Below are 24,086 nucleotides of genomic sequence, written 5' to 3' on the forward strand. Positions count from 1 at the left end.
GTGTGCCATGTGCCCTCAGTACCTAGGTGATGGGCAACCCTGCACCAGAAATGGTGGGCCACAGTCAGGCAGACGCAGTCTTCCCCCAGGAGAAACAAAGAAGGGGATGAATGGGTGGTGCCTGTGGCTCAAGGAGTAGGGCGCCGGCCCCATATACCAGAGGTGGCCGGTTCAAACCCAGCCCCGGCCAAAAACAAAAACAAACAAAAAAATGCAAAGAAGGGTGTGACAGGCCTTTCTTCAAGTACAGAAGTGTGAGAGGTGCCAGCCATCCAGGACAATATCCCAGCTGTCCTTACCTGTGAAGCAGAGTGCTACAGACCGCTGTTCTATTCACCCACAACCCACTAAGGCTTCTGGAACCCAACTCAAACACTTTTAACTGTGTTTTTGGAAGGAGGGGTGATTTTTAAAAATCTTGGCGATAGTCTAATACAAAACTCTGAATACTTTAATTAGGAAAAGGCATCTGTCCACACATATTTAAGGAGTCCCAAGTTCTCTCAAAGACCATCCACAGACCCAACACTGGCGATTCTGGGTTTGGAATCCTTTTCCTCCCGAATTTCCTTAATTGCATTCATTATTCCAGGGGGTCTTAAAGTTCCCCACATTAAAATTACCCGGGAACTTTGAAAATTCCATTGCCTATGTCAGGTCACATCCTATTCCAAGTAAATAAGAATTTCTGAAGTTGAGAATTCATACATCCGTGTTAAACTCTGTAGGTGATTGATTCCCATGGGCGGCAAAGTTTAAGGAGCAACGAACAAGTCTCTTTGTGATCACGCAGTTGATGTAAGTGCTCTGTGGTCTGTGGTTGTTTTTAATACTGGTGTCAGAGCAATGGAGAGGAGTCAGCCTGAGAAATAATTTACCTAGAATTATCCTGGAAAAAAGAAGTAAGGTTAGGCGAGGGATGTGCGCGCTTTCCCTGGGTCAGCAAGCAAATGCAGTTTCTTCAGCGAACGCCAAGGGGCACCCTCTTCCTCCCGACTTCACCTGGAACGCCTTCGCTTTTCCGACCGCACAAAGAGCCCAGCCTCCTCTGCGGTGACATCACAAAGGGCTGGTCCTCCGCCCCTTCCGCGCCACCACGTGTGTCCCCGAGCCCGGTGGCCACCCGACTCAGTCCCTCGCCGGCCGGTCTGGGCAGCGGAGGACGGTGGTTGGCAGTGGCTGGAAGCTTCGCTATGGGAAGTTGTTCCTTTGCTCTCCCGCGCCCAGCCCTCCTCCCTAGTTCTCCGAAGCCGCTGTCGGAGGAGAGCGCCGGGAGGCGCCGGCTGCAGCTGCGGCTGCTTCTCCCCGCCCGGGTGACCGCGCCGCTGGACAGGTGCTGAGCGCCCCCGAGCCTCCCTTGCCGCCTCCCTCCTCTGCCCTGCTGCCGGCTGCCGCAGTGCACATGGGGTGTTGGAGGTAGATGGGCTCCCGGCCCGCGAGGCGGCCGTGGATGCGGCGCTGGGCAGAAGCAGCCGCCGATTCCAGCTGCCGTGGGGCCGCGCGCCCCGGGCGCCCCTGCGAGCCCCTGGCTCAGCCATGGGGACCTCTGCGAGCACCACCCTCGCCTCCTGCAGACGCTCCGCCTGCCCGGCCCGAGCCACGATGATCGCAGGCTCCCTTCTCCTGGTGAGCGCTTGGGGGTACCGTGGCTGCGGCCGCGCCGGAGCAGAGGGAGTCGCTGTCCGCGAGCTGGGCGGGTCCCCGGGCCGGGGCTTCGGGAGGCGCGCGGCTGAGACTGGGAGGGGGCGCGGAGGTGGTAGAGGGGAAGGCAGCCTGCAGGAGGGCCCGGACTAGGTCATTCGAGGGAATCGTGGGGCTCCGCTGGGGCTCGGGAAGAAGGCGAATTGTTTTTCCTTGCAGCCTGGCTGCGTTGGAGGAGGCGCTAGAAGTGGTCGCCTGGTTTCCTGTGCATTTCGGGGCTTTGCCCCAGCTCGGCCTATCTTTCATCCTCCAACTCCACTCCCACAGTCTCACACCCGTGGCCACTGCCCCTCCTCTCAGTGTGGGGCAGGGGCTGCGGTGTCGGGCGCCGAGGGCTAGGGGTGGCCGGCGCTTTGTTGCAGCTGCAGTGTCATGTCGGGATGCTACCGCAGTGAGAGAGAGCGGCACCGGTGCGCGCCGGACACGGAGAACCTGCTGGTGCTTCCGCGCGGTGCATTCCCGAGTGGGGCGCGAGCCGCCCCTTCCTCCATCCCTTCACCCTCATGCCTGCCCCTTCTTGGCCCAGATGGGTCCCAGTCTCTGCACACCAAACAGAACCCCTAGATTCGATCCACTCTCAGGCGCCTCCAAAGCGCCGGCTTCCAGCCAGCCAGCTCTCTGGTACTAGAGTGGGGGGAGGGGGGAAAGAGATCTGTATAAAGGAAGATGCATTTTCTCCAATGTTTCTTATCACTCGTTTGCCTGTGGCTAGGCAGGTGACCTGCAGGGTGGTGCAGGCTCCTTCATCGCTTGAGCTGCATCCACATCTGGGGCATGCCCCATACATCATCCTCCGTCCATCACTTACCTAGTCAAAGCCTGAAACCACCCTTGACCTAAAACTTAATCCTCCTCCTTCCCCAAATCCCCTTCTCTTATTTCCAAACATTGAGGTGAAGGGTCAAGTTAGGTGGGAAAAAATTTGACATCAAACCCTTTTGAGCCATTATAAGCTTCTCATGCCTATCTTTTATCCCTGAAGGGAGGATGGAGATTCTTAGTTAAAAAGCCAAGCAAAAACAGAAAACAAACAGGGATGTGTAAGGGAAAAGGCAGGCTTACTGTCTCCTTCCCCCAAAGGGCTTAAGGCCTGGCCAGCCAAGAACTGCTCAGATCTCAGAGCACTGCAGTTGCTATGGCCTGAGAATTTATCCTACAGACACTCTGGTTCCTTGTGTGTTTTAAGAGGGAGAGAAAGACTAAAGAAAAGTTTGTTGCTGTTCGCATTTATAATGAGACAAGCCCCAGTCTACTTCAGAAAATCTTTTCTGCTCATTTGTAGTAACGGCAAACTCCAGGTTTGCATCTTGGAAGCAAATGTGATGGATGATAAGCAGTAGGGTGTTTCTTAGGCTAGTGGACCTGGATGGACAGTCTTGTGTAGAGGAAAACGTTGGAAACACTGATCCTAATATCGTGGAGTCGGGGCTCTCCTTGGGCTTCCATTTTCAGGGCCTTCCATCCACTGCTGTCACATACCACATGTTTGTTGGGTGCCTCCACCACACCTGATTGTTATGCTCCCTGTAGAGTCCACTCTCAGATTAAATCTTAAAGTGTTGTGTACCTTTTAGCATGAAATAGGTGCTTAAAGAAAGGTGTCAATGTAATCATAGGGTAGGTTGTTCTAACTGACTGAAAAGGGTTCAGCTCCTTTTTTAATTAAATCTTCAAACTCAGTTTACCTAAAAATTGTGTACTGGATTTGCAATTGAAGACCTGATAGTTTAAATTTGGCTGCTGAAAAAAAAAAAAAAGAAATTAATATTGAGACTTAGAAGAAGTGTAAAGGCAATAACCAAAACAGGATTTCTTATTTTTCTCTAACTGTAATAAAAAGTCCTCACTTCAATTCATGGAATGGCATGGGGTGGACCCCATCATCTTCAAGGGTGACTCAGAGGGTGTGGCAGGGATCATCAGGACTACGTCATAACCCCCACCAGGGTGTGGAGGAACCGTCTTTTGTCTTTCCCATCCCCACTCTGCACCCCTGAGTTCTCAGGGCAAGCCTTGTTAATGTGTAAAAGGATGATCTCATGACACTGTTCTAAGGAGTATTTATCCCTTTGGGATTGTTGGCCATATCTCAATGACAGACATCAGGTACGGAAGCCCAGTAAACATGGCAGGGTACTCAGAACACTACTGGGGGTGGGGCGGGCTGCAGAGATAAGTGACATGCCCACATGTTGCGGTTGGACTAAAAAGAAATAATCTCTGTACAATGTTCTGTTTATTATGCCTTTCAGTTGCCTCTCTTCTTTCAAATATCTCTCTTTTTCTATTTGTCATTACTTTTTGATACCATTTTTTTGTCATGATAGGCTAACTGCATGAAAGACAGCTTACTACAAACCTTAAAATGTACTAATCTATATGCACGCAATTTAATATGATGTATGTGTAGCTGATACACATGTGTGTGTATAGAGAGCAATGACTACACGCCTTTATACATAGTATCTCATTTATTCTCAGCCTCTGTGTGAAGCAGGGGGTATTCTCTCTATTTTACAGATGAGAAAGTGAAGGCCCCAACAACTTTGTTGCTTTGTTCTAGGCCACAGGTGATGGCACTGGGGCTGGAACTCAGGTCTGCCGACTCCTCAGCTCATGTTCTCCCCCACTCCTGTGCCATAATGCCTGTTTCCCAAGTCCGAACTGCTTGATGACGAAATATAACAACAGAGAAGGCTCACCGGGGGAAGCTGAGACGGTGGTTTGGTTTGGTGCAGAACGTAAATGAGAATGACATGGGTGCCTTTGGAAGGAAGTGTTTTTGCTGCTCACATGTCTGTTTCTGATGAGTTGAAGTGTCTGCATGATATTGGGAAGTAAAACACAAACTGAAAGGCATGATATGTGTTCCAGGCCCAAAGTCTGGAGACAAGATAAATGAGACCTTTAGGTTTATGCTAGTGTTAAAGAAGGACTTGCCTGGTTGACACTACTCAGCCAGAGATGGCTCTTGCTGTCAGGGAGCTTGCTTTGACTGCACAAACAGCATGTTGGCAGTGGGGCAGTTGGACGAGAAGGGAGCCATACGTGATAAGGAAGTCAGGCCTGGAGTTTTGGAAACCACTCTTTTGCATGAATTATGAATTCCAGATAAGGGACCATTTGCAGTGATAGCCTGTCCAACTGTGTGGTTGGCTAGAAAGTGCCAAGTATCAGTGTTTGTCCCTGTCATTGAGACTGGACATCTGGCTTAGTGCTACCACTGGATTCCACTTACCCATGGAAATTACTCAGGACATTAGTACTCTACTTAGGCTGTTTGACTAGGCAGGTGTCGGGTGGTCTGATGGTGAGTGAAGTCCTGAATGTTACCAAGACTTGGTGGCAAGTTCAAGGAAAACTTTAAATTATATATCCAAAAGATTTTTTCCCTTTTTTTTTTTTTTTTAGAGACAGAGTCTCACTCTGTTGCCCCAGGCTAGAGCACCATAAGAGCAGCCTTGCTCACAGCAACCTCAAATTCCTGGGTTCAAGTGATGCACTTATCTCAGCCTCCCGAGTAACTGGGACCACAGGTGCCTGCCACAATGCCTGGCTAATTTTTCTGTTTTTAGTGGATATGGGGTCTTGCTCTTGCTCAGACTGGTCCTGAGCTCAAGTGATCCTCCTGCCTCTGCCTCCCAGAGTCCTAGAATTACAGGAATGAACCACCTCACTCAGCACCCTTTTTATATACCTTAATTCTGTAACCCTAGAACATGAAAGCATGATAGGCTACTGATCTAACACCCTATATTTTGGTTGAGGGGAAAAAATAAACTATATTGTGGAAACGATTTATTTTTCATTTTCACATAAGCCTACATTGAGCCCACCCTTCCTGAGTGAGGCAGTGCCCTCAGCAGTGGAAGCCTAGGCATGAAGTGGGATTTGGTAAAATTTATATGGTATATAAGGTGAAGGTAAAATTAATATGTGTATACAGTGAGCAAGGTCATAAGTAGTTCTGGTTGGGTTTCACTTGCTCACATGGCATCGTACATGAATGTCCCCTACTCAGAGTGCTACACCAAATGAGACCGATGCCAAAATCTTCCAAATACCTGAAGTAAGGCCCTTTTTGCCACGACAAGGGAGCCCGTTTGTTGTATATGATGAACGTATGTTCCTCTGTAAACCTTTATCTTGCTCTGTAAACCTATTTCTTTTCCTCAGTAAGTTTTGTTGCACACTTGCCAAACAAACAAACAAACAAACCTGACATAACTTTGGCTGTCAGTCTGAGAAGCAGAGAGAGAAAACTCCAAGGCTCTTAGCCTCAGCAGGCAAGGTGACTTTTAATCAGAGGCACAGGGAAGCCAGAATCTGCCCAGGAATGCAGGATTCCTCATTTACCCCATGAGTCATCCCTACAGTCAGATGTGTAGAGTGGGATGGAGCTTTCTCACCCACTGTTTCCAAAGGCATATGTTTGGATCTCCCTCAGGTCCAGCCCCAAACTAACCAACTTCCAGTGTAAATAAATACAGAAGCATATTAAGTCAGCAAAAAAAAAGAATTCCTTGTAAATGGGACTTAAGGATTACCTTACGTTGGACGGAAAAAAACTGAGACCAAATAGGCATAGGTCCACCAACTGCCTACACTGCGAATCTTAGTGTAGCTAGTCTGTCTAGTTGGATGTGGTGAGCGCAGGTATTGCTGTATTTTACAGGACAGTTTTAGAGCCTGTCTCCAGGTATGTCTTTATTGGGTAGGTGCAGGTAGGTGTAAGCTCCTGGGCTGGCTCTGGCAGGCAGTCTGTATGCTTTCTGCGTTGTAGATCAGAATGTGGAGCCATCACACTTTAACTCTGCACTTGACTACATCCACCGTGATGAGAGGTAAATCCTCTTTGGAGGCTCCATAGGGAAATTGTAAATTGGTTTAGGGTTCAGCTGGCCCTTTATGAAACACCTTGTAAACTATAATGAGCTTAAGTAAGCATAATTCTTTTGAGGGGAAGGGGTGACAGAACACATTCAGATGCCTTGTCAGAATACTCGGTGGCCAGTATGAACTGAGGGACTTTTCCTTGTGGAAATCACTATGCCTGTTTTCCAGTAAGCACTAATAATACTCTGCTGGCCCTCTTTCCCTAAGCAGGCCTGGCAAATTCCGGTGATGTCCGGTCACCAGCAACTTCTTGGCAAACTCAGGTGCTTCTCTTCTGTGACAAGAAGAGCCCAGGTTATCCCAGAGCACTGGGCATGTGTCCAGTAATCACTTGAAGCAGACTGAGTCTATACCATTATAGGCAGATGTGTGTGTTTGACAGAATGACAGCTGAAGCCAGAATGGGAGTCAGCTTGGTCTCCAAAGTTGAATTCCCTCTTAGCGTGAGTAGGAGCCTGGACTTGGTGGCTGCTGCAGTAGCAGCTGCTGAGCTTTAATTCTCTAGGAAGAGGGGCGAGATCATGAATAAATACTGGCCTCGCCTCGATGTTTGTGTTAGTCAAATACCAGAAAATAAACAGGAATCCTAAATTGGCTTGCATGCTGCCACCTGGCTTTTTTACCACCCCCAGTTCCAACCTGAATGGAAGCCAAGAGGAGCCTGGGCAGAGGTTACAACTTGGGGGGAACCTGGAAGATGTAAGTAAGGCTGGCTGTAGAGAGGTGGGACTCCCTGATACTTAGGTTGCTGACTCAAAGCAGTAGTGATCTCACTGTTCTTGAGGGGTGCTGAAGGCCACCAGGAGAATTTTCACTTCAGTGCCCTGGCTTTGGAGATGACAGATGTTTGGAGTGGTGGAAAATTTGTGCTCAGAGGAATCTCAGGCAGTGTGGAACTGGGCAGAGTGTAGGTGGGGGGTCAGGGCACTGCCCTGTGTAAATATCTTCTCTTTAGATATTTGAAAATTATACCTAGGACTTTGCTCTAAACAAAACTAAAAACCAAAAACAACAAAAAGAAAAAGAAGAAGAAGAAGGGGCTTAGTAAGCTAAATCACAGCAAGGCTGATTATCTAATCTTTATATAATTTTCCATTTGCTCCTTTGCTGCCAGAACTGCTGGGTGGCTCTGTTGCTTGGTGCCATTTGCAAATCTGTTTTGGGAAAAGGAACATGAGCTTAATGGATTTAGGAGAGAGGAGAGGAGAGTGAATCCATGAATCCTAAATCAGACCAGCTATGGATTCAGTAGGCTTCAGCTCTGAGGGCACAGAGGGGAGGAATAAGAAAGTGGCTGTTAATATTAATCATTGATATTGATGCCACCAGCCCTTATTTACTGAATGTTTACCATTGACATTGTATTGGATATCTTGTACAAACGATCTCAATAAATCTTACAATAAATCTTAGCATTAGTCCCATTTTACAGATAAGGGAATGAAATTGGAGGTTTATGATCATGCAATTGGCAACTACCGGAGAGAGGATTCAAGTCTAGGTCAGTGTGGCTTTGTGCATGTTGCTCTTTTTGCCAAGTGTGGGTCACTTTAATTTATCAGAGTTTTGTTTCCTCTAAAATGAATGATTTTTACCCACGAACACATTATTTTTCCGGGAATCTGGTGAGCAGTTCTGCTCCAAGATGGTGCTTGGAAGTTCTGCCAAAACTAGTGGTTATAAAGTGAGAACAACCTGTGTGTGAATTGAAAGGGGAGGGCCTAGAGTTATTGGCAAGCATTTTCCTATGGTGTGACTCTGACGGGCCATGGCACCATGGCTGACATGGAAAAGATACTCCTGCAAATTGACATGTTATAAATAGGGAGTGGGTGCTCCCCTTTCCCGCTACTTGGGTCATTTTGAAAAATATTTGCTTAGTGAGTAACAGTGTGACATGGGTTCTGCTTAGCAATGTAGTTTCAACTCACTTAGCCTGAGAACTTGAAGATGTTTTAGGGTTTTCTTTGCTGCTGCCAGCCTGATTATTTGTATAGGATAAATACATTGGCTTATACCATCTGTTATTGGTATTTCTTCTGTTCACTTTTCATTCAGGTCTCTTAGATACTGGTTTAACTCTATGATTTGAGTGGTCCTCTGTGTGTGTGTGTTTGAGACAGTCTCACTCTATTGCCCAGGCTAGAGTGCTTAGAGTGCCCAGCTCACAGCACCCTCAAACTCCTGAGTTCCAGCGATTCTCCTGCTATAGCTTCCCTCCCAAGTTGGTGGGACTACAGGCGAGCCCCCCATACCTGGCTAATTTTTCTATTTTATTTTATTTATTATTTTTTTCTTTTTTGAGACAGAGTCTCACTTTGTCATACTCAGTAGAGTGCCATGGCATCATAGCTCACAGCAACCTTAAACTCTTGGGCACAAGCAATTCTCCTGCCTCAACCTCCTGAGTAGCTGGGACTACAGGTTCCCACTACAATGCCCAGCTATTTTTAGAGACGGGGGTCTCACTCTAGCTCAGGCTGGTCTTGAACTCATGAGCTCAGGCAATCCACCCACCTCCACCTCCCAGAGTGCTGGGATTACAGGCATGAGACAACACTCCCGGCCAGTATTGCAACTTGAAGTAGAGATGAGGTCTCGCCCTTGCTCAGGCTGGTCTCGAACTCCTAAGTTCAAGGGATCCTCTGTCTTGGCCTCCCAGAATGCTAGAATTACAGGCATGAGCCACTGTGCCAGCCCTGGTAGCACCCTCTTAAGCAAGCTTTTCAATATCTCTTTGTAGATTGTAGAGACTAAGTAGACTAGAGAAAGGCAAAGGGTGAGAGGAAATTGTTTAAATATTTGTCCTGGAAAAGTGGTTAGAATTCTGGCCTCCCCAGAAAATCCTCTGGGAAAGACTATTACTGATATCATCCAAGTATGGCCAGGTCTGCTCAATGGGTATCAGGAGAGATGGGAGGGTTAGCAAGGGAGAAAGAGAATCAAAGTCAAACAGGGACGGGTTCTCAGAGTAATTTAGCTGGTTATCACTCAGTCTTTGCTCTTGTTGTCTGTAAGTCAGTGGTCTCTCCTCTTGAGTTGACACCATACATACCTAGTCCAGGAAGAATAACAAAATGGACAAGGTTTATCCGTGTTTCTCTCTGCATTTGGAATGCTCGGGGCCAGTGTTGTTTCAGCTTCTCAAAGACAATGTCTCTTCTTCTTTGTGCTTGTGGCTCAGGGTCCTGCACACGGTAGTTACTGACACATAATAGGTAAGCAATAAACTATTGTTGAATGAATTCCAGAAGGATCTTGTTTTAAACTGCCTGTTCCTTCATTCTAGACAAGGTAGAGGGTAGCTGGAGATTGAGCTACATCTCAATACTGAGAAAGAACATTTTAAATGTAAACAAGTTGATGAACTTGAAGAACCTAGCAGATATGGAATTTTCTTTATATGACTTCTGAATTCAATTCAATTCATGGACAGTATTTCTGTATAGTTAAAATGAATGTGTATGTACTTGCTTATGTGCTGCTTTTCTTTGTACAGCTATTGTCTCTTGTCCTGCCGAGATATATCTTTCAGCCATTTAAGAAAATTTGTGCAGCATCTCTTAGATGTCAGGCACTGCTAGAGTCTGGGTATATGATAGTGAAAGGTTGTTTTCATGGTCTCTCCCTCCGGAGTTCATAGAAGGTGTGGTGTTTAGTAAGAACCAGCCATTCAAGGAGGAGAAGGAAGAGTGTGCTAATAGGAGGGAATAGCAGATGGAAGGGCCCAAAGGAAGGGAAAAGGCCTTGTGTTCAGAGAATAAAAGATCATTGTGCTTTGCGCTCAGTGAATGGGGGCCATGAGAGCCTGGATTGAGGTTGGAAAGGCAGGCAGGGGCCAGATTATACAAGACCCTTTAGGGAGTGAAGTCATCAGATGATTGCTGTATGCAGTGGAAAGCAAGGTAATTTTATGTCTTGAATTTGATTTATTTTAAAACATCACTCTGGCAGCTCTGTGGAGAATGGATTAGAGAGGGGGGCATAGAAGCAGGAGGCCATTTAGAATGCATTAGAGTAGTTCAAGGTAGAGATTGTCATACTGGAGTAGTGGTGGCAGTGAAGATGGGGATAGAGATTTTGGAGAGAGTTTATGGATGTCATGTAGGAGGGGGCAGGCGATGTTGAAAAAAAGCAAAGATCAAGGCTGACTCCCGGTTCCTAAGTTGAGCAGTCTGTGGTGGTCTGATTACTTTGAAAGGGAATCCTGCGGGAGAAGTGGGTGGGATTTGTGATTGATGTCAGTTCAGGCCTTCAGGCCTGCCCTGTGGAATAGCTGCAGTCCTTCTGGTTGTTGGTGTGTTGAGCCGTTCAGCTGCTGTTGGATACTTGGATGGCTGTTTCCACTATACCCAGTGTTAATGAAGTTGTCTCTGTACAAACCAGTTCCTCTTTTTCTCCTTTTGGTTTGTTTCCTCAAGGTGTATTCCCCAAAGTGGAATTGCTGGGTCAAAGGAAATGAATGAACAGTTTTATGGTTTTTGCTGCAAATTGCCAGACTGTTTTCAGGAAGACTGAATTAATTTAGAGGGCTACCAGCCACCTATGAATGTGCTTTCCACTTCACAAGCTTGCCAGCGTTGGAGTTTATAATTTTATTTATGCTGCTTTTAATATGTCAGGGCCCTTGGTTGTGCAAATTTTAATTTCAGTAGTTGCTAGTGGTGTCATAAATTTATCCATATAATGATTACCTTTATAATTATGTACTCCTGTAGTCTGCTGTCTTATCTAGTGAGTGGAAATTCTGTTAACCTCGTTTGCATTAATTCTTTCTACATTTTTGGTTATAAGCTTTTATTGGCTGTGTATGGCATCTTTTTTACATTTTACTTTTAATATTATTATATTTAATAACAGAAAATTTAAGTTTACATATATACTTATTATTTTTTTTGACACAGAGTCTCAGTCTATTGCCCAGGTTAGAGTATCAGCCTAGCTCACAGCCCCATCGTGGTGGGTGCCTGTAGTGTAGTTCCAGTCACTCTGGAGGCTAAGGCAGGAGGATAGCTTGAATCCAGGAGTTTGAGGTTGCTGTGAACTAGGGTGATGCTATGGCACTCTACCCTGGGTAATAGAGTGAGACTCTGTCTCTATAATAAAGTAAAATCAAATAAAATCTGGAGTCTTTGCTGTACTTCTCATGAATTGGATATTTGCATTTTAATTGGGTTGTTTTATAAGATTGTGTAATCCCAACGGAATAAAGCTAAAATGCAATAAAATGATAAGTTCGTGGGAGTGAAAGGAAAATAACATTTTTGGAACACTTGATATGTGTTAGGCATGTTCTGCTCGATTTATCTATATGAACAATTAATTCTCAAAACAATCACTCAAGAGTAGGTGTTACTATTATCTCCTTCATGCTGATGAGCAAACAGAGACACAGGAGTGAGCCGCTCGCCGAGGCTACTCAGAATTAAGGACAGAAGAAACTCCACGTGTTTTCCTACTCTCACACATCGCTCAACACAACACTTTTGAAACCGGATTCTCCAGCGGACACAAGCTGGGGGTCCTCCACTTCCATTCAGTTCTGGCAGTATGCACCAGGAGGAAGCGGCAAAACCCACAGGTTAGAGGCTCAGTCCCGCAAGACTGCCCACACTTCCACTTGCCAATTACCAGCCCCGGGTTGTTCACCTGTACTTCTTACTCACTAGCTATAAATCAGCGCTCCACAACCCCTCTTCAGGTTTGACTGATTTGCTAGAACAGCACCCCGAACGCATGGAAACACTTGATTTACATTTACCGGTTTCTTAACAAAGGAGATAGATGAACAGCCAGATGGAAGAGAAGCACAGGACAAGGCGTGTGGGGAGAGCGTGGAGTCCCCAGGCCCTTCCCGAGCTCACCACGAGCCTCTAGGCGTTCAGCTACTCACGTGTTCTCCATGCCTCTCTTCCTCTAAGATTTTTGTTTTTTTTTGAGACAGTTTCACTTTATAGTCCTCAGTAGAGTGCCATGGCATCACAGTTCACAGCAACCTCAAACTCTTGGGCTCAAGCATTTCTCTTGCCTCAGCCTCCCAAGTAGCTGGGACTACAGGCACCCGCCACAATGCCTGGCTATTTTTAGAGACGAGGTCTTGCTCTGGCTCAGGCTGGTCTTGAACCTGTGAGCACAGACAATCCACCCGCCTCGGCCTCCCAGAGTGTGCTTTTGAGTTTTTATGGAGGCTCCATTACTTAGATGTGATTGATACATCATTGGCTATTGGTAATCAACTCAACTTTTAGCCCCGTTTTCCTCCCTAGAATTTGGAGATAGGCTAAAAGTGTCAACTCTCTAATCATGCCTTGGTTACCTGAAAGACAAAGATATCTCAGGGGCCCCCAGCCATCAGTCATCTCATTAGCGAACAAAAAACACCCACTACTCTGGAAATTTCAAGGTTTTAGAAAGTACATGTTGGAAGCCATCTGTATTGGCTGTCCATTTGTTACAAATGGTTTCTATCCATTTAAGAAATGTCCCACATCTATGCCTATTTTCTTAAGCGTTCTTATCGCTTAATACATATATATATTCTTCTTATTAATATATCACATGATCACACCCAGCTAGTACCTGAGAGAGCTGGGCCTGTCTGGCACACTCTGGGTTGAAATAGATTTTGTTTATATTAATATTTACTTTCATGCTGGAGTTGAGTGCCTGCTGGAGTCTTTGGTTTTACCTTGGTTTATATGCTCTTCTATAAATCCTTAGTAAGCACCGTGCAGGGCAAAATTCCCTCTCTACCTATCCTAGTGTCCCCTATGTAATGTCAATTCATTCACTACTTAGTGACTAAACAAATGAGCAGCCTACTCTTGCCTTCTTCATGTGGGGGAGGGCTTAGAAATAGTTATTTCTAAGGAGAGGAAAAGAGACTTAAGTTCTGCAGCCCAAAGACTGATTGCTGAGGGCACAGGCTCTTCTGCATTGCAGATTCCAGGCAAAATAGCATCTGGGTTAAGTCTTGCCTGGATATTCTTTTTACCGGTGTCCCCTGAGCTTGCCTACCTCCAGTCCTGTAGTCAGCACATTCTAGCCTGGACTTCTCTATAGTCGCCAATTTTATTATAAAAACAGTCCCTGTTTTTGCCCTAGCAACAGAAGACTTTTTTTTTTCTTTAAATCAGGAGGATGGCAGGAAATGCAAGAGCCGACTACATTTATATAACATCATTGGGAACTGTGGTATCTGGGATTTGCGGGAACGTTATCTTAAAGCTTTCCCCTTCAAGTATTCTTTCTTTTCTCTCCAAGCAGTTTGTGTCTTGCTATTACAACTTTGATGTGATGCTCAAAAGAAAATGGTCCCAAATTCTGAGAGGGGGGCGTTCAGCTCTGCCTGGCTTTTGCCTTTTGATCATCTGTTCGTGTGTTTTATTGTCACCGTCTGAGGAGTCGCTTGGTTGCCTTATCATCTCCGCAGGAACTAAATTTCCTCTTAAAAATGCTAGTTTTATGCAGCATGAAAAGAATTCTACAGTAAACCCATGGATGGTCTCCCTGCTAGTAAATTATGAATAGATAAAAATGTATCACTGCCTTGCATTTGCTCATTTCCCATTAAAAAATTGTTACAATTTGATAGTGAACAAGAATGACATAAATAAGTGGTAACTGTAAAGGGCAAGGTGCCTTCGTTTACTCGAGTATGAGGTCATGGAGTAAAAATTGTTAGAGAATCAATAGGCATCGACGTTCTGACGTGCACTTATCCTAGCTGCATGCGTCTTGCCCTTAGGCCTGTCTTTATGCCCTAGAGTAAAAGTGACAGCAGGACAGGTGTGATGTGGCTCACCAGGTGAGCACTGAGACCCTGGAATCCTTTACAGCTGGTCATTTAGAGCTACCTCTTTCTTCTTTTGAAATTTGCTTTGTTCTGGGTTTACCTTTTAGTCATTCAGCAAATATTTATAGTGCTCCTGTGTCCTGCAGTGTGGGAGGGCACACTGATATTTGCCTCATTTATCCATTACTATTAGTGAAATAAGGGTCATAGATACATTAAATTTTCCAGATAACTAAAGTTTGAACTACGGTGGGGCGTAGTAACTTTGGGAGAATAATCACATTAAGCTGCTTATCATTCTAAGCACTAAGTTAGTGTAATCTGTTTTAAGGAAATGAGGGGGTGATGTTTTAATCCTTTTGTATAATACATTTGCTTATCATTTTAAGCACCATGTAGAACATGGTTCTTGTAAGGCATTTACAAGAGTGAGATCTTCAGGGTCTTAGGAGGTGAAATGAATGATTTTTCTATGCACGGAAAGGTGTGAGGTCAGCCTGCTTTATCTCTTTGAGTTTTTGTGGCTACATTGTGGAGGTTTTGGGGTTTTCTCCTCTTTACTTTTATATATGTGCTCGTCTTCAGCAATCTCCTCCAGCAGCACCCTTAACTTGCTGCTGATATTTATGATCTGCAAATCCATTCATTCATTTGGCCACGGAACACTTGTCAGGTATACCAAGAATTGGGTCCTTGGGGGCTTGGATAGCATCCATATGTAAAACAGACCTGATCTTGCCTTCCTGGAGTTTGTGATCCAGGGGGGAAAAGACACTAAATAGATAAATGTATTAAGCACAAAATATGGTAGTCCGATGGGGAAAAAGGAGGATGAGAGAGGATTGTGAAAACTTGTTTTCCGTTGAGGAGGGGAGGGCCAGGGTGGCATTCCACAGGAAGTCCTGTCTGTGTTAAAGAGTTTGCATTTCATCCTATTTCATGTGGGAAGTGAATGAGAGTCCTACGCAGGGGGTGAAAGCATCAGATCTGGTGTGCGTTGGAGTTGGTATCGTGAAAGGAAGCCAAGAACTCAGTATTCATTGTTAGACTCTCAGAGAGAGCTGACGGTTCTTATGAGTGAGCTTCTGGTCTCTGTATGTTTTTTGACTTTTTTTTTTTTTTTTGACTATTCAGTACAGGTGTTGGCAGATGTTTTCTGCAAAGGGCCAGGTAGTAAATATTTCAAGTTTGCAGGCCATGTGGTCTCTGTTGCAACTATGCAATTCAGCCATTGTATCCTGAAAGCAGCCGTGGCCAACACCTACAGGAATGGCTGGATTCCAGTAAACGTATTTATAGGAACAACTGGCCTGTGGGATTTGGTTTGCTGGCCCCTCTCTGGGAGGATGCTTTACTTGTTATGTCCAGGATCTTCATTATTAAGGTGGTTGCACAAAGGAGGAAATGTAATCTCCATGATTGTCCTTGGCGTTGAGCTGCTTGTAATCATTATGGGAAGATAAGTATTTACACTAATGAGGCCATCAGCAAACATTACAAGACGATATATAATTAGGCACCAATATGAGGAACAGAAACAGGAAATGTGACAAAGGGTTTGTTCATCTGCTTGGAATCTGGGTGTCTAGGAATAGTTTGAAAGGCTTCACAGAGAAGCTGGAACTTAGAAATAGTCAGAAACTCTTGGCGGGCTGGTAGTAAATACACTCTAGTTCAACCTGCTAATTTTTTCAGTGAGTAAAACAAGGTCCTTCTGATTTTAAGACAGAGCCCTGGACAAGAACATAGCATTTTGTTCTCTAAGTCTTTGCTTGAATGTTCTTTTTACTTTAGATCTGGTCCACCCATGGGCTGAAAACACACACATAGTGGATTCATAGTTTTTTTTTTGTTGTTTGTTTGTTTTTGAGACAGAGTGTCACTTTGTCACCCTCGGTAGAGTGCTGTGGCGTCACAGCTCACAGCAACCTCCAACCCTTGGGCTTAAGAAATTCTCTTGCCTCAGCCTCCCAAGCTGGGACTACAGCACCCGGCTATTTTTTGGTTGTAGTTGTCACTGTTGTTTGCTGGGCCTGGGCTGAATTCAGACCCGTCAGCTCCGGTGTGTGTGGCTGGTGCCCCAGCTGCTGAGCTACAGGCGCCGAGGCTGGATTCATATTAATATGAGAAGATGAGGTGAGACGTTCCAAGTTATGGGTTATATTGAGACTTCAGAAAAAAGGGGTTCTCAAAAGACCAAAAGCAGTATGCTTGTATCTGTCATGTGGAATGTGAAGGAAAGAAAAGAGACTGAGGTCGGGGAAGAGAACGGAAGGAGAGAATTATTGAGACAGAAAAGTGCATTGGCTGACACATGGGCAAGGAGGTAATTAGTCTACCTGTCCTTAGAAGAATCTCTAAATTCAGGCTTATCCATACTGGTGAAGAGAACTTGGTGACAGTTAGACAGAAGGCAGCAGTCCCTGTGTTCTCACGTGGAAAATTCTCACATGGAAAAATTCCAACAATGCAGGTTGGAAGATGCACAGAAGCGAATCACAGAACAGTATGTATGGCTCGGCTCCATCAGATCCCCCAAACAAGACAAAGCCGAAGCAGTGGAAACAGCCAGCTAAAGTACACACACACACACGCACAGGGTGTGTAAATGCTCTGAAAAGGTCTGGAAAGATGTGCGTCAGAATTAACAGCAGATCACCCTAGGGATGACTGGATTTGGGCAGAGACTTAAATGTTTTACTCTGCACTTTCTTTCTTTCTTTTTTTTTTGTGTTTTTTGGAGGGGGCTGGGTTTGAACCTGTCACCTCCGGCATATGGGACGGGTGCCCTACCCATTAGAGCCACAGGCGCCACCCTTACTCTGTACTTTATAATTATTACAAAAATGTTTACTTTCATTATAAAATACTAATTATTTACTCATTTTACAAGTCCACTAAAACCGTTTAAAGTGCTAGGTTGGATAAGAGGTGGAGAGAGAGGTCCTGACACTGGAGTTGTCTCTAGAATGTATCTCAGAATCAGATTCGAGGCAATAAGGTCCTAGCTTAGTTCAGGGTGTCCAAGACTTGGTTAGGCATCAGAATCACTTGGAAAGCTATATATGTGTGTGTGTGTATATATATATATGTAAAAGCTAAAACAAAAAGTATCCGTGACCCTCCTGCAGGCCCACAATGCTCTCTGATGATGAGACTGGGGATGTGAATTTTTTATAAAGCTTCCTGGGTAACTTTAATGTTACATTTGAGACTTGAGGCTTTGGTGAGTCTCTAATGTAGTTCATCCACCTCTGTACGCATGAGGGCCTTAAGGGTCTTGACCAAGTAGGACTCAGCCTCAGGTCTTCTGGGCCTTGCTCTTTTGTACTTTTCAATGACTGTATCTCCTAATTCAGGTTTTTCCTTAGCGTTAGTTTTAGGTATCACCTCAGCTTGTTTTTACATCACCCAGGGGCCATTCTTAAATATTGATTTTGAACTTGATCCGTCTCACCTCCTTTACCCATTGCTGCACCCCCAGAATCATCTTTGGGAATGATTTTTATAATGTTTTAATTTTTTTAGAAATCAGGGAGTTGCCGCTAGGCTAGTGAAAAAAGGTCTAGTTTTAGATCAGTTGACTGAAGGCTTTAGGAAAGTAACTTTTCTTGGGTGCCATCTAAGTTTCTGCAAAGAGAAGGGGATGTTGTCCTCTCTTCATTGCCACCCCTGGCTGTCAGCAGGGTTTCAGCAAGGAAAGCGCCTGTGGGGCCCGGTCCTCCAGCTTTGTAGCACAGATGGGTTCAGCTGTTTAGCATTGGAAAGGGTGGGTTTAAGGTTTAGCATTGGAAAGGTCCTGAGGGGGTTCCTCTAACTCAAGTGATTTTCAGACTTGTTTTAGTCATAAACCTTCCTTCAGATGAATTCTTACTTGGAAGCCCCATTACCAAGTTGTTAAAGCTGAGTTGCTACCTTTGAGGCAGGAGTGGGGCCTTGGAGCCTGCCTGGCATCCCCCCCTGGCCTGAGCACACAGAGCTGTGTTTTCTCTCCAATGCACTTTTGATAACGGATTTCTTCCTCTTCCCTCTTCTTTAAGTAACAATTCACCAAATCCAGCTGATGCGAACCCTCAAAACTGTCTCCGCTTCATTTCCATGGCCACCACCGTGGTCCGAGTCAGCACCACCCTCCACCTTCTAAGGTGGATTCTAAGGTGGTGTCTCTTACCTTCTAAGTGGATTTTCTCATCTGCTCCCCCTCCATACCCCTTTCCCCTCCCACCCTGCAGCTGTATAACTTTTGTATTCACAAATGTCATTTTGTGCTCCCCCACCCCATATGAGCATGCAATCACTTCTCGTGTTTTGGATAAAGATCACAATGTGGAGCTTCTTGTATTTAACTGTGGCCGCTCTGTTGCATCTTCAGATAGAGCCACAAGCTTTCCAGTTCCTGAGCTGAGCTTCCTTCCGCTTCATCCTTTTGCTCTGTATGTGCCTAATCCCCCTCTACTTCTCCCCATTAATTTCTATTTCTTCATCCTTAAAAGCTACATCAAAACTTTTCTCTAACTTCTCTGAGCTGCAAAGCACCTGTTAAACTCCTCTCATAGTGTTCTGTTTCTGCTGCTCAGCAGTAATCTCAATTGCAATCAAGTAATTGCTGGTGTACTTGTTTTTTTGTCCTCCCCACCTTCAACTGTAAACTTCCTAAGGGCTGGAATAACAGTCCTAAGGCTGTGTCCTCAGCCTGTGACATGGCGCCCTTCACACACATACACATACCTAGTAGGTCTTCAATGAATATTTGTCCAGTAGATTCCTAGTGTCTGTTTGTTTGCACACACTTAATTTCTAGTCTTCAGCCCAGGCAAGACTGCAGAGGCATCGCTATTTGTCAGCTGTTTGTAGGAGCTAGAATCATTTCTTATAGTATGAGGTAGGTCAAAGGTCCATTTTTAGGGACACGTTGCCTAAAGTGGGTTACCCAGTATGATATAGATTAAGGAGCTTTGCTTTAATTAGAAACTTGATTTATTATTCCAAATGAACAAAGACTGATAAAATCCACTTGAAGTGTGAAAAAGTGTGGGGGCACTGGGGTTTGAAAGTAGGTTTTGTGTACAGCTAGGGAGACCTCTCGTTCTTTGGTGACCAGGGGACTGATGCAGGACCCAGTGTCCCCTACTATACATTTAGAAGTACATACCTTGGGGGAAATATATGAAGCTGTAGGAAGCCTGGCCCCAGCCCCACACCCACACAGACACCTTTGTGCCCCCCCTTTGCTTGTTCTGCAGAGGCACCCTTGTGGCTGTGAGTGGCTGACTGCCCGGCCTCCCACACAGGTAGGGAGGCAGATGTGGATCACACAGCACACCAGAGTGACGTCACCTCCCAGCCACCACCCCCGGCCAGATCTCAAGTTTGATTCTGTGCTTTCATTTAAAGTGGAATAACCTGCCATTTGGATTTACCGATCCATCTTTCAAACTTTTAGAACACTGTGCCCATGTAAAGCTGCTTTTGGATGTAGACACTAGATAATAATTCTGAAAAGGGCAGAACACAGCCACTTTTGCAACCTCTTGGGTCTGGTCTTTAGTGTTGGGGAGATTAGGTCTAATCTTGTCCTTCATGTACTTGCCAAATGGAACTTGGGCTCCACAGAACAGTTCCTTCTAGCCAGTGCATCTGCCGTGCTCAAAGCGGGTGACTGCGGCTTATTTTGCAAATAGAATGAACAAGAAGGAAAAAAAAAGGTAAAGCCAGAATCAAAAGAGAAGACATTACAAAATTTCAGAATTTATCATCAGGCAAAAGATTATTTTTCTTCTTCCAAGACTTAACAAGAAAATCAACTGCTATCCTTTTATTTGGTCTCAGATTATAGTAACAAAAAGAATGTATTCTGATAAAATGAAATGGAATGTCATTTGACTGGAGGCAACTCTGGGGTAGGGTAAAGGACTTCAAAGGAATTTTAGTTCAAATAGTTAAATTTGGGGGTGGAAGTAAGTGCGTCTTGGGTTGTCAGTGTGCTAAGGAGGACAGAATCTGATCACTATGAAAAAATCCTTGCTTTATTCTCTTAGTTACTGATACAACAGCACAGTTAGAATGAATTTGGCCTGCCTGGCAGCTTTTAGTTTGAGATAGCCATTATTTTCTTCACATATAAGCTTTGTCCATTTCAAGGTAGTAAACACTGTCAGAACCCCTCAATCTCTACTAGTGCAAAAGCTTTCTTTTAATATGTTTACCACTCTCTTCTCAGAAGGGCCTCAGGATTTAGTACCACAAACAAAATTTCTTATGCCCCAACGTGTCATTCTGGAAAACAATGGAAAATTCTTTCTAGTTGGGTGAAGTTTCTTCTCTTTGAATGAAATTTAAATGTCTGTTGATTCCTTCCTGCTGGTCCCGGCTTTGGGCTCCTAGGTGGCAGCTGGTTGGTGCTTGGGTGGCTATGGCCTTCAGAGGTTGAACAAACAGCAAGTGACTCCAAAGGCATAAGCTGTTTCATTGAGAGGACATAGCACATTGCCAAGAATGCCAAAGGGTTGTCTCTGTTTTGCAAAAGAAAAAAAAATCAGCTTCATGTAGTCAAAACCTTTGAAAAAAATTATGCTATGACTACAGGTTAGCACCTGGGGCGATGGGTGCCATGGAAGTGGCAGCTCATGTATCTGCCTTTCTGGAGCTCAGTTGCTTTGCCTTGGTGTCCGGAAATGGCTGCTTTACATTTGGGTCTGGGAAAGGAACAACTATTCAGAAAGTTGGTTTTTCTCTTGCTTTAAATTTTGACTAGTATATGGCCCTTTTAATATTAGCTACAAAAGGCTTTCACAAACACAGTATCAATTGATTCTCATAATCAATGTGAGAGGGCTTGTTGGCTTCATTTTACAGATGAGTACAAAGGAAGCTGCGGCAAAGGTCAGGCCAGCAGGCCAAAGCTTCGCAGCCAGTAGGGAGGAATCTGAGTCTTTGTTTCTCTCTCTCCGCTGTGAGCCGCAGTAGGGCCAAAGGGACGCAGGACTGGCTGTGTCTCTCACAGGGATTATGGGTCCCTTCTGCTCCTCTGCTTCTATATAACACCTTCTTGGTTTTTATTCCTTTCCCCTCCCCTTTTATTTCTTTCAGCTTGGATTTCTTAGCATCACCACTGCTCAGCCAGAACAGAAGGCCTCGAATCTCGTTGGCACATACCGCCATGTTGACCATGCCACAGGCCAGGTGCTAACCTGTGACAAGTGTCCAGCAGGAACTTATGTGTCCGAGCATTGTACCAACACAAGCCTGCGTGTCTGCAGCAGCTGCCCCGTGGGGACCTTTACCAGGCACGAGAACGGCATAGAGAGATGCCATGACTGTAGTCAGCCATGCCCATGGCCAATGGTTGAGAAATTACCTTGTGCTGCCTTGACTGACCGAGAATGCACTTGCCCGCCTGGCATGTTCCAGTCTAACGCTACCTGCGCCCCTCATACAGTGTGTCCTGTGGGTTGGGGTGTGCGGAAGAAAGGGACAGAGACTGAGGACGTGAGGTGTAAGCAGTGTGCTCGGGGTACCTTCTCTGATGTGCCTTCTAGTGTGATGAAATGCAAAGCATACACAGACTGTCTGAGTCAGAACCTGGTGGTGATCAAGCCGGGGACCAAGGAGGCAGACAACGTCTGTGGCACACTGCCATCCCTCTCCAGCACAACCTCGCCTCCCCCCGGCACAGCCATCTTTTCACACCCTGAGCACACGGATTCCCATGAAGTCCCCTCCTCCACTTACGTTCCCAAAGGTAACTTAACCTGGTGAATTCTTTATTTGAGGAAGGCTTTGAGCCCAGTGGAGGTACCAAGAGTGAGCTTATACCAGTGTTTTCTCCATTTTGTGTATTCCGAATTCACCCCTTGGAGAAGAGGCCTTCATTTTGTGGCCTATTAAGTCTGGCTTCTTTGGACTTATGAGAAATATTTAGACTCAGAAGTTTTCTATTAGGGCAGATCAAATATCTAAAAACTAGGTCACATAATAAGAACTGAGAGGAACAAGGACAGCATGTGACCTTATGTAAGTCATTTAACCTCCTTAGGCCTCAGTTTCAAACTTGCCAAACAAATAAGTGATTTAGATATTCCTTCCAGATTAAAAGTTTTCCAACATGGCATCAGTTTTGGGCAGACATGGCCAGAGGAGAGGGAGAAGAGGAGGAAATATCATTATATAGGAAGGGAAGAAGGAAAATTAGAAGCTTCAGGAATCAAGCAAATTAGAGTCAGGTCAAAGGGAAGTAGCAGTCACATCTAGAAAATAATACAATAATACCTGTATTTTTTTCCCAATGATTTTAATTTCATGTCTTTCATCAAGTTTTCCAGTTTTCCTGAGAAATCCCCCTGAACCTCAGAATATAAAATTCAGCCTTTATTTTCAATCCTTTTTGATTGAATTGAATTTTTATGAGCTGATAACCAGCCTGAGTTGTGCCTCCTGGCCTGGAGAGTCTTCTTACACCTGCCATTTTGAAATGAAGAAACAGCCTCAGACAGTCAGATGGACACTCCAGATTTTCTCAGGGACTGATATGGAGTCGGTGTCTCTTGGGACTCAAAATTTCCCATCTCTCACATTCCTTAAGACTAGTTGGGGTAGCATTTCTGAAAGAAATCCACAAAACTACCAGCTCAAACCTTGTTTAGTTTGTTGATAACAGATGATAAGAGAGTCCTGCTTCTTTTATTCCCTGATCTGTCCCACCAAACCTTTCTCTAGTCAGACTTGGATTTGCATTTGAGCTCTTTTCTTTCTCTTAGTCATGTTCTCAGTTTTACCATTATATCATGAAATAGTCAAAAATGGGAGAGGAGGAGAAGGAATAAAGGAATTAAATTTGAACTAGTTCTCTAAATAATGGAAACCATTTAGAGTTGACTAGAGGTCTGAACATATGTCCACTCAGTATGTGAAGTACAGGAGAAGATACCTTGAGGCTCAGATGTTGGATCTCCGAGGATGCCCTTGGTTTTGGTACAAGAAAGTGAGTTTGGCAGTTCAGTTTTTACCTGCCATGTGGAAGTGCTATTAGGGCCTCTATGAAAATGTGCAGTGTAATTTATTCTAGCCCCAAGGTCATTTCTTCTTTGATTATCTGGCCTAGTTTGGAGATGACCATGGACAGGAGGGAATATATAGATCCCCAAATATGGAATAGCTCTTCCCCCTCCTTACTCTTTTTTCTAGGCATGAACTCAACAGAATCCAACTCTTCTGCCTCTGTTAGACCAAAGGTACTGAATGGCACCCAGGAAGGGACAGTCCCTGACAACACAAGCTCAGCAAGTGGGGAGGAAGGAATGAACAAGACCCTCCCAAACCTCCAGGTAGTCAACCACCAGCAAGGCCCCCACCACAGACACATCCTGAAGCTGCTGCCATCCATGGAGGCCACCGGGGGCGAGAAGTCAAGCACGCCCATGAAGGGCCCCAAGAGGGCCCATCCCAGACAGAACATGCACAAGCATTTTGACATCAATGAGCATCTGCCCTGGATGATTGTGCTCTTCCTGCTGCTGGTGCTCGTGGTGATAGTAGTGTGCAGCATCCGGAAAAGCTCCAGGACTCTGAAAAAGGGGCCCCGGCAGGATCCCAGCGCCATCGTGGAGAAGGCAGGGCTGAAGAAGTCCGCGACTCCAACCCAGAACCGGGAGAAGTGGATTTACTACTGCAATGGCCATGGTGAGCCTGCTCCCTT

At 45.2% G+C, this 24,086-nt stretch overlaps 1 protein-coding gene across 1 annotated transcript in view; it reads left to right on the forward strand.

Moving 5' to 3' along the window:
- Positions 1 to 1,059: 1,059 nt before the first annotated feature.
- Positions 1,060 to 24,086, forward strand: part of TNFRSF21 (TNF receptor superfamily member 21) — an 81,603-nt gene continuing 58,576 nt past the window's right edge. The window contains exons 1-3 of the mRNA XM_053602211.1: positions 1,060 to 1,626; positions 21,482 to 22,133; positions 23,576 to 24,070. Of these exons, the coding sequence (XP_053458186.1) occupies positions 1,537 to 1,626; positions 21,482 to 22,133; positions 23,576 to 24,070 (1,237 nt within the window). The 5' untranslated portion in view covers positions 1,060 to 1,536. The remainder of the gene's footprint in view (positions 1,627 to 21,481; positions 22,134 to 23,575; positions 24,071 to 24,086) is intronic.

Source organism: Nycticebus coucang, chromosome 9 (assembly GCF_027406575.1).
Source record: "Nycticebus coucang isolate mNycCou1 chromosome 9, mNycCou1.pri, whole genome shotgun sequence".
In the NCBI taxonomy this organism is placed as follows: Eukaryota; Metazoa; Chordata; class Mammalia; order Primates; family Lorisidae; genus Nycticebus; species Nycticebus coucang.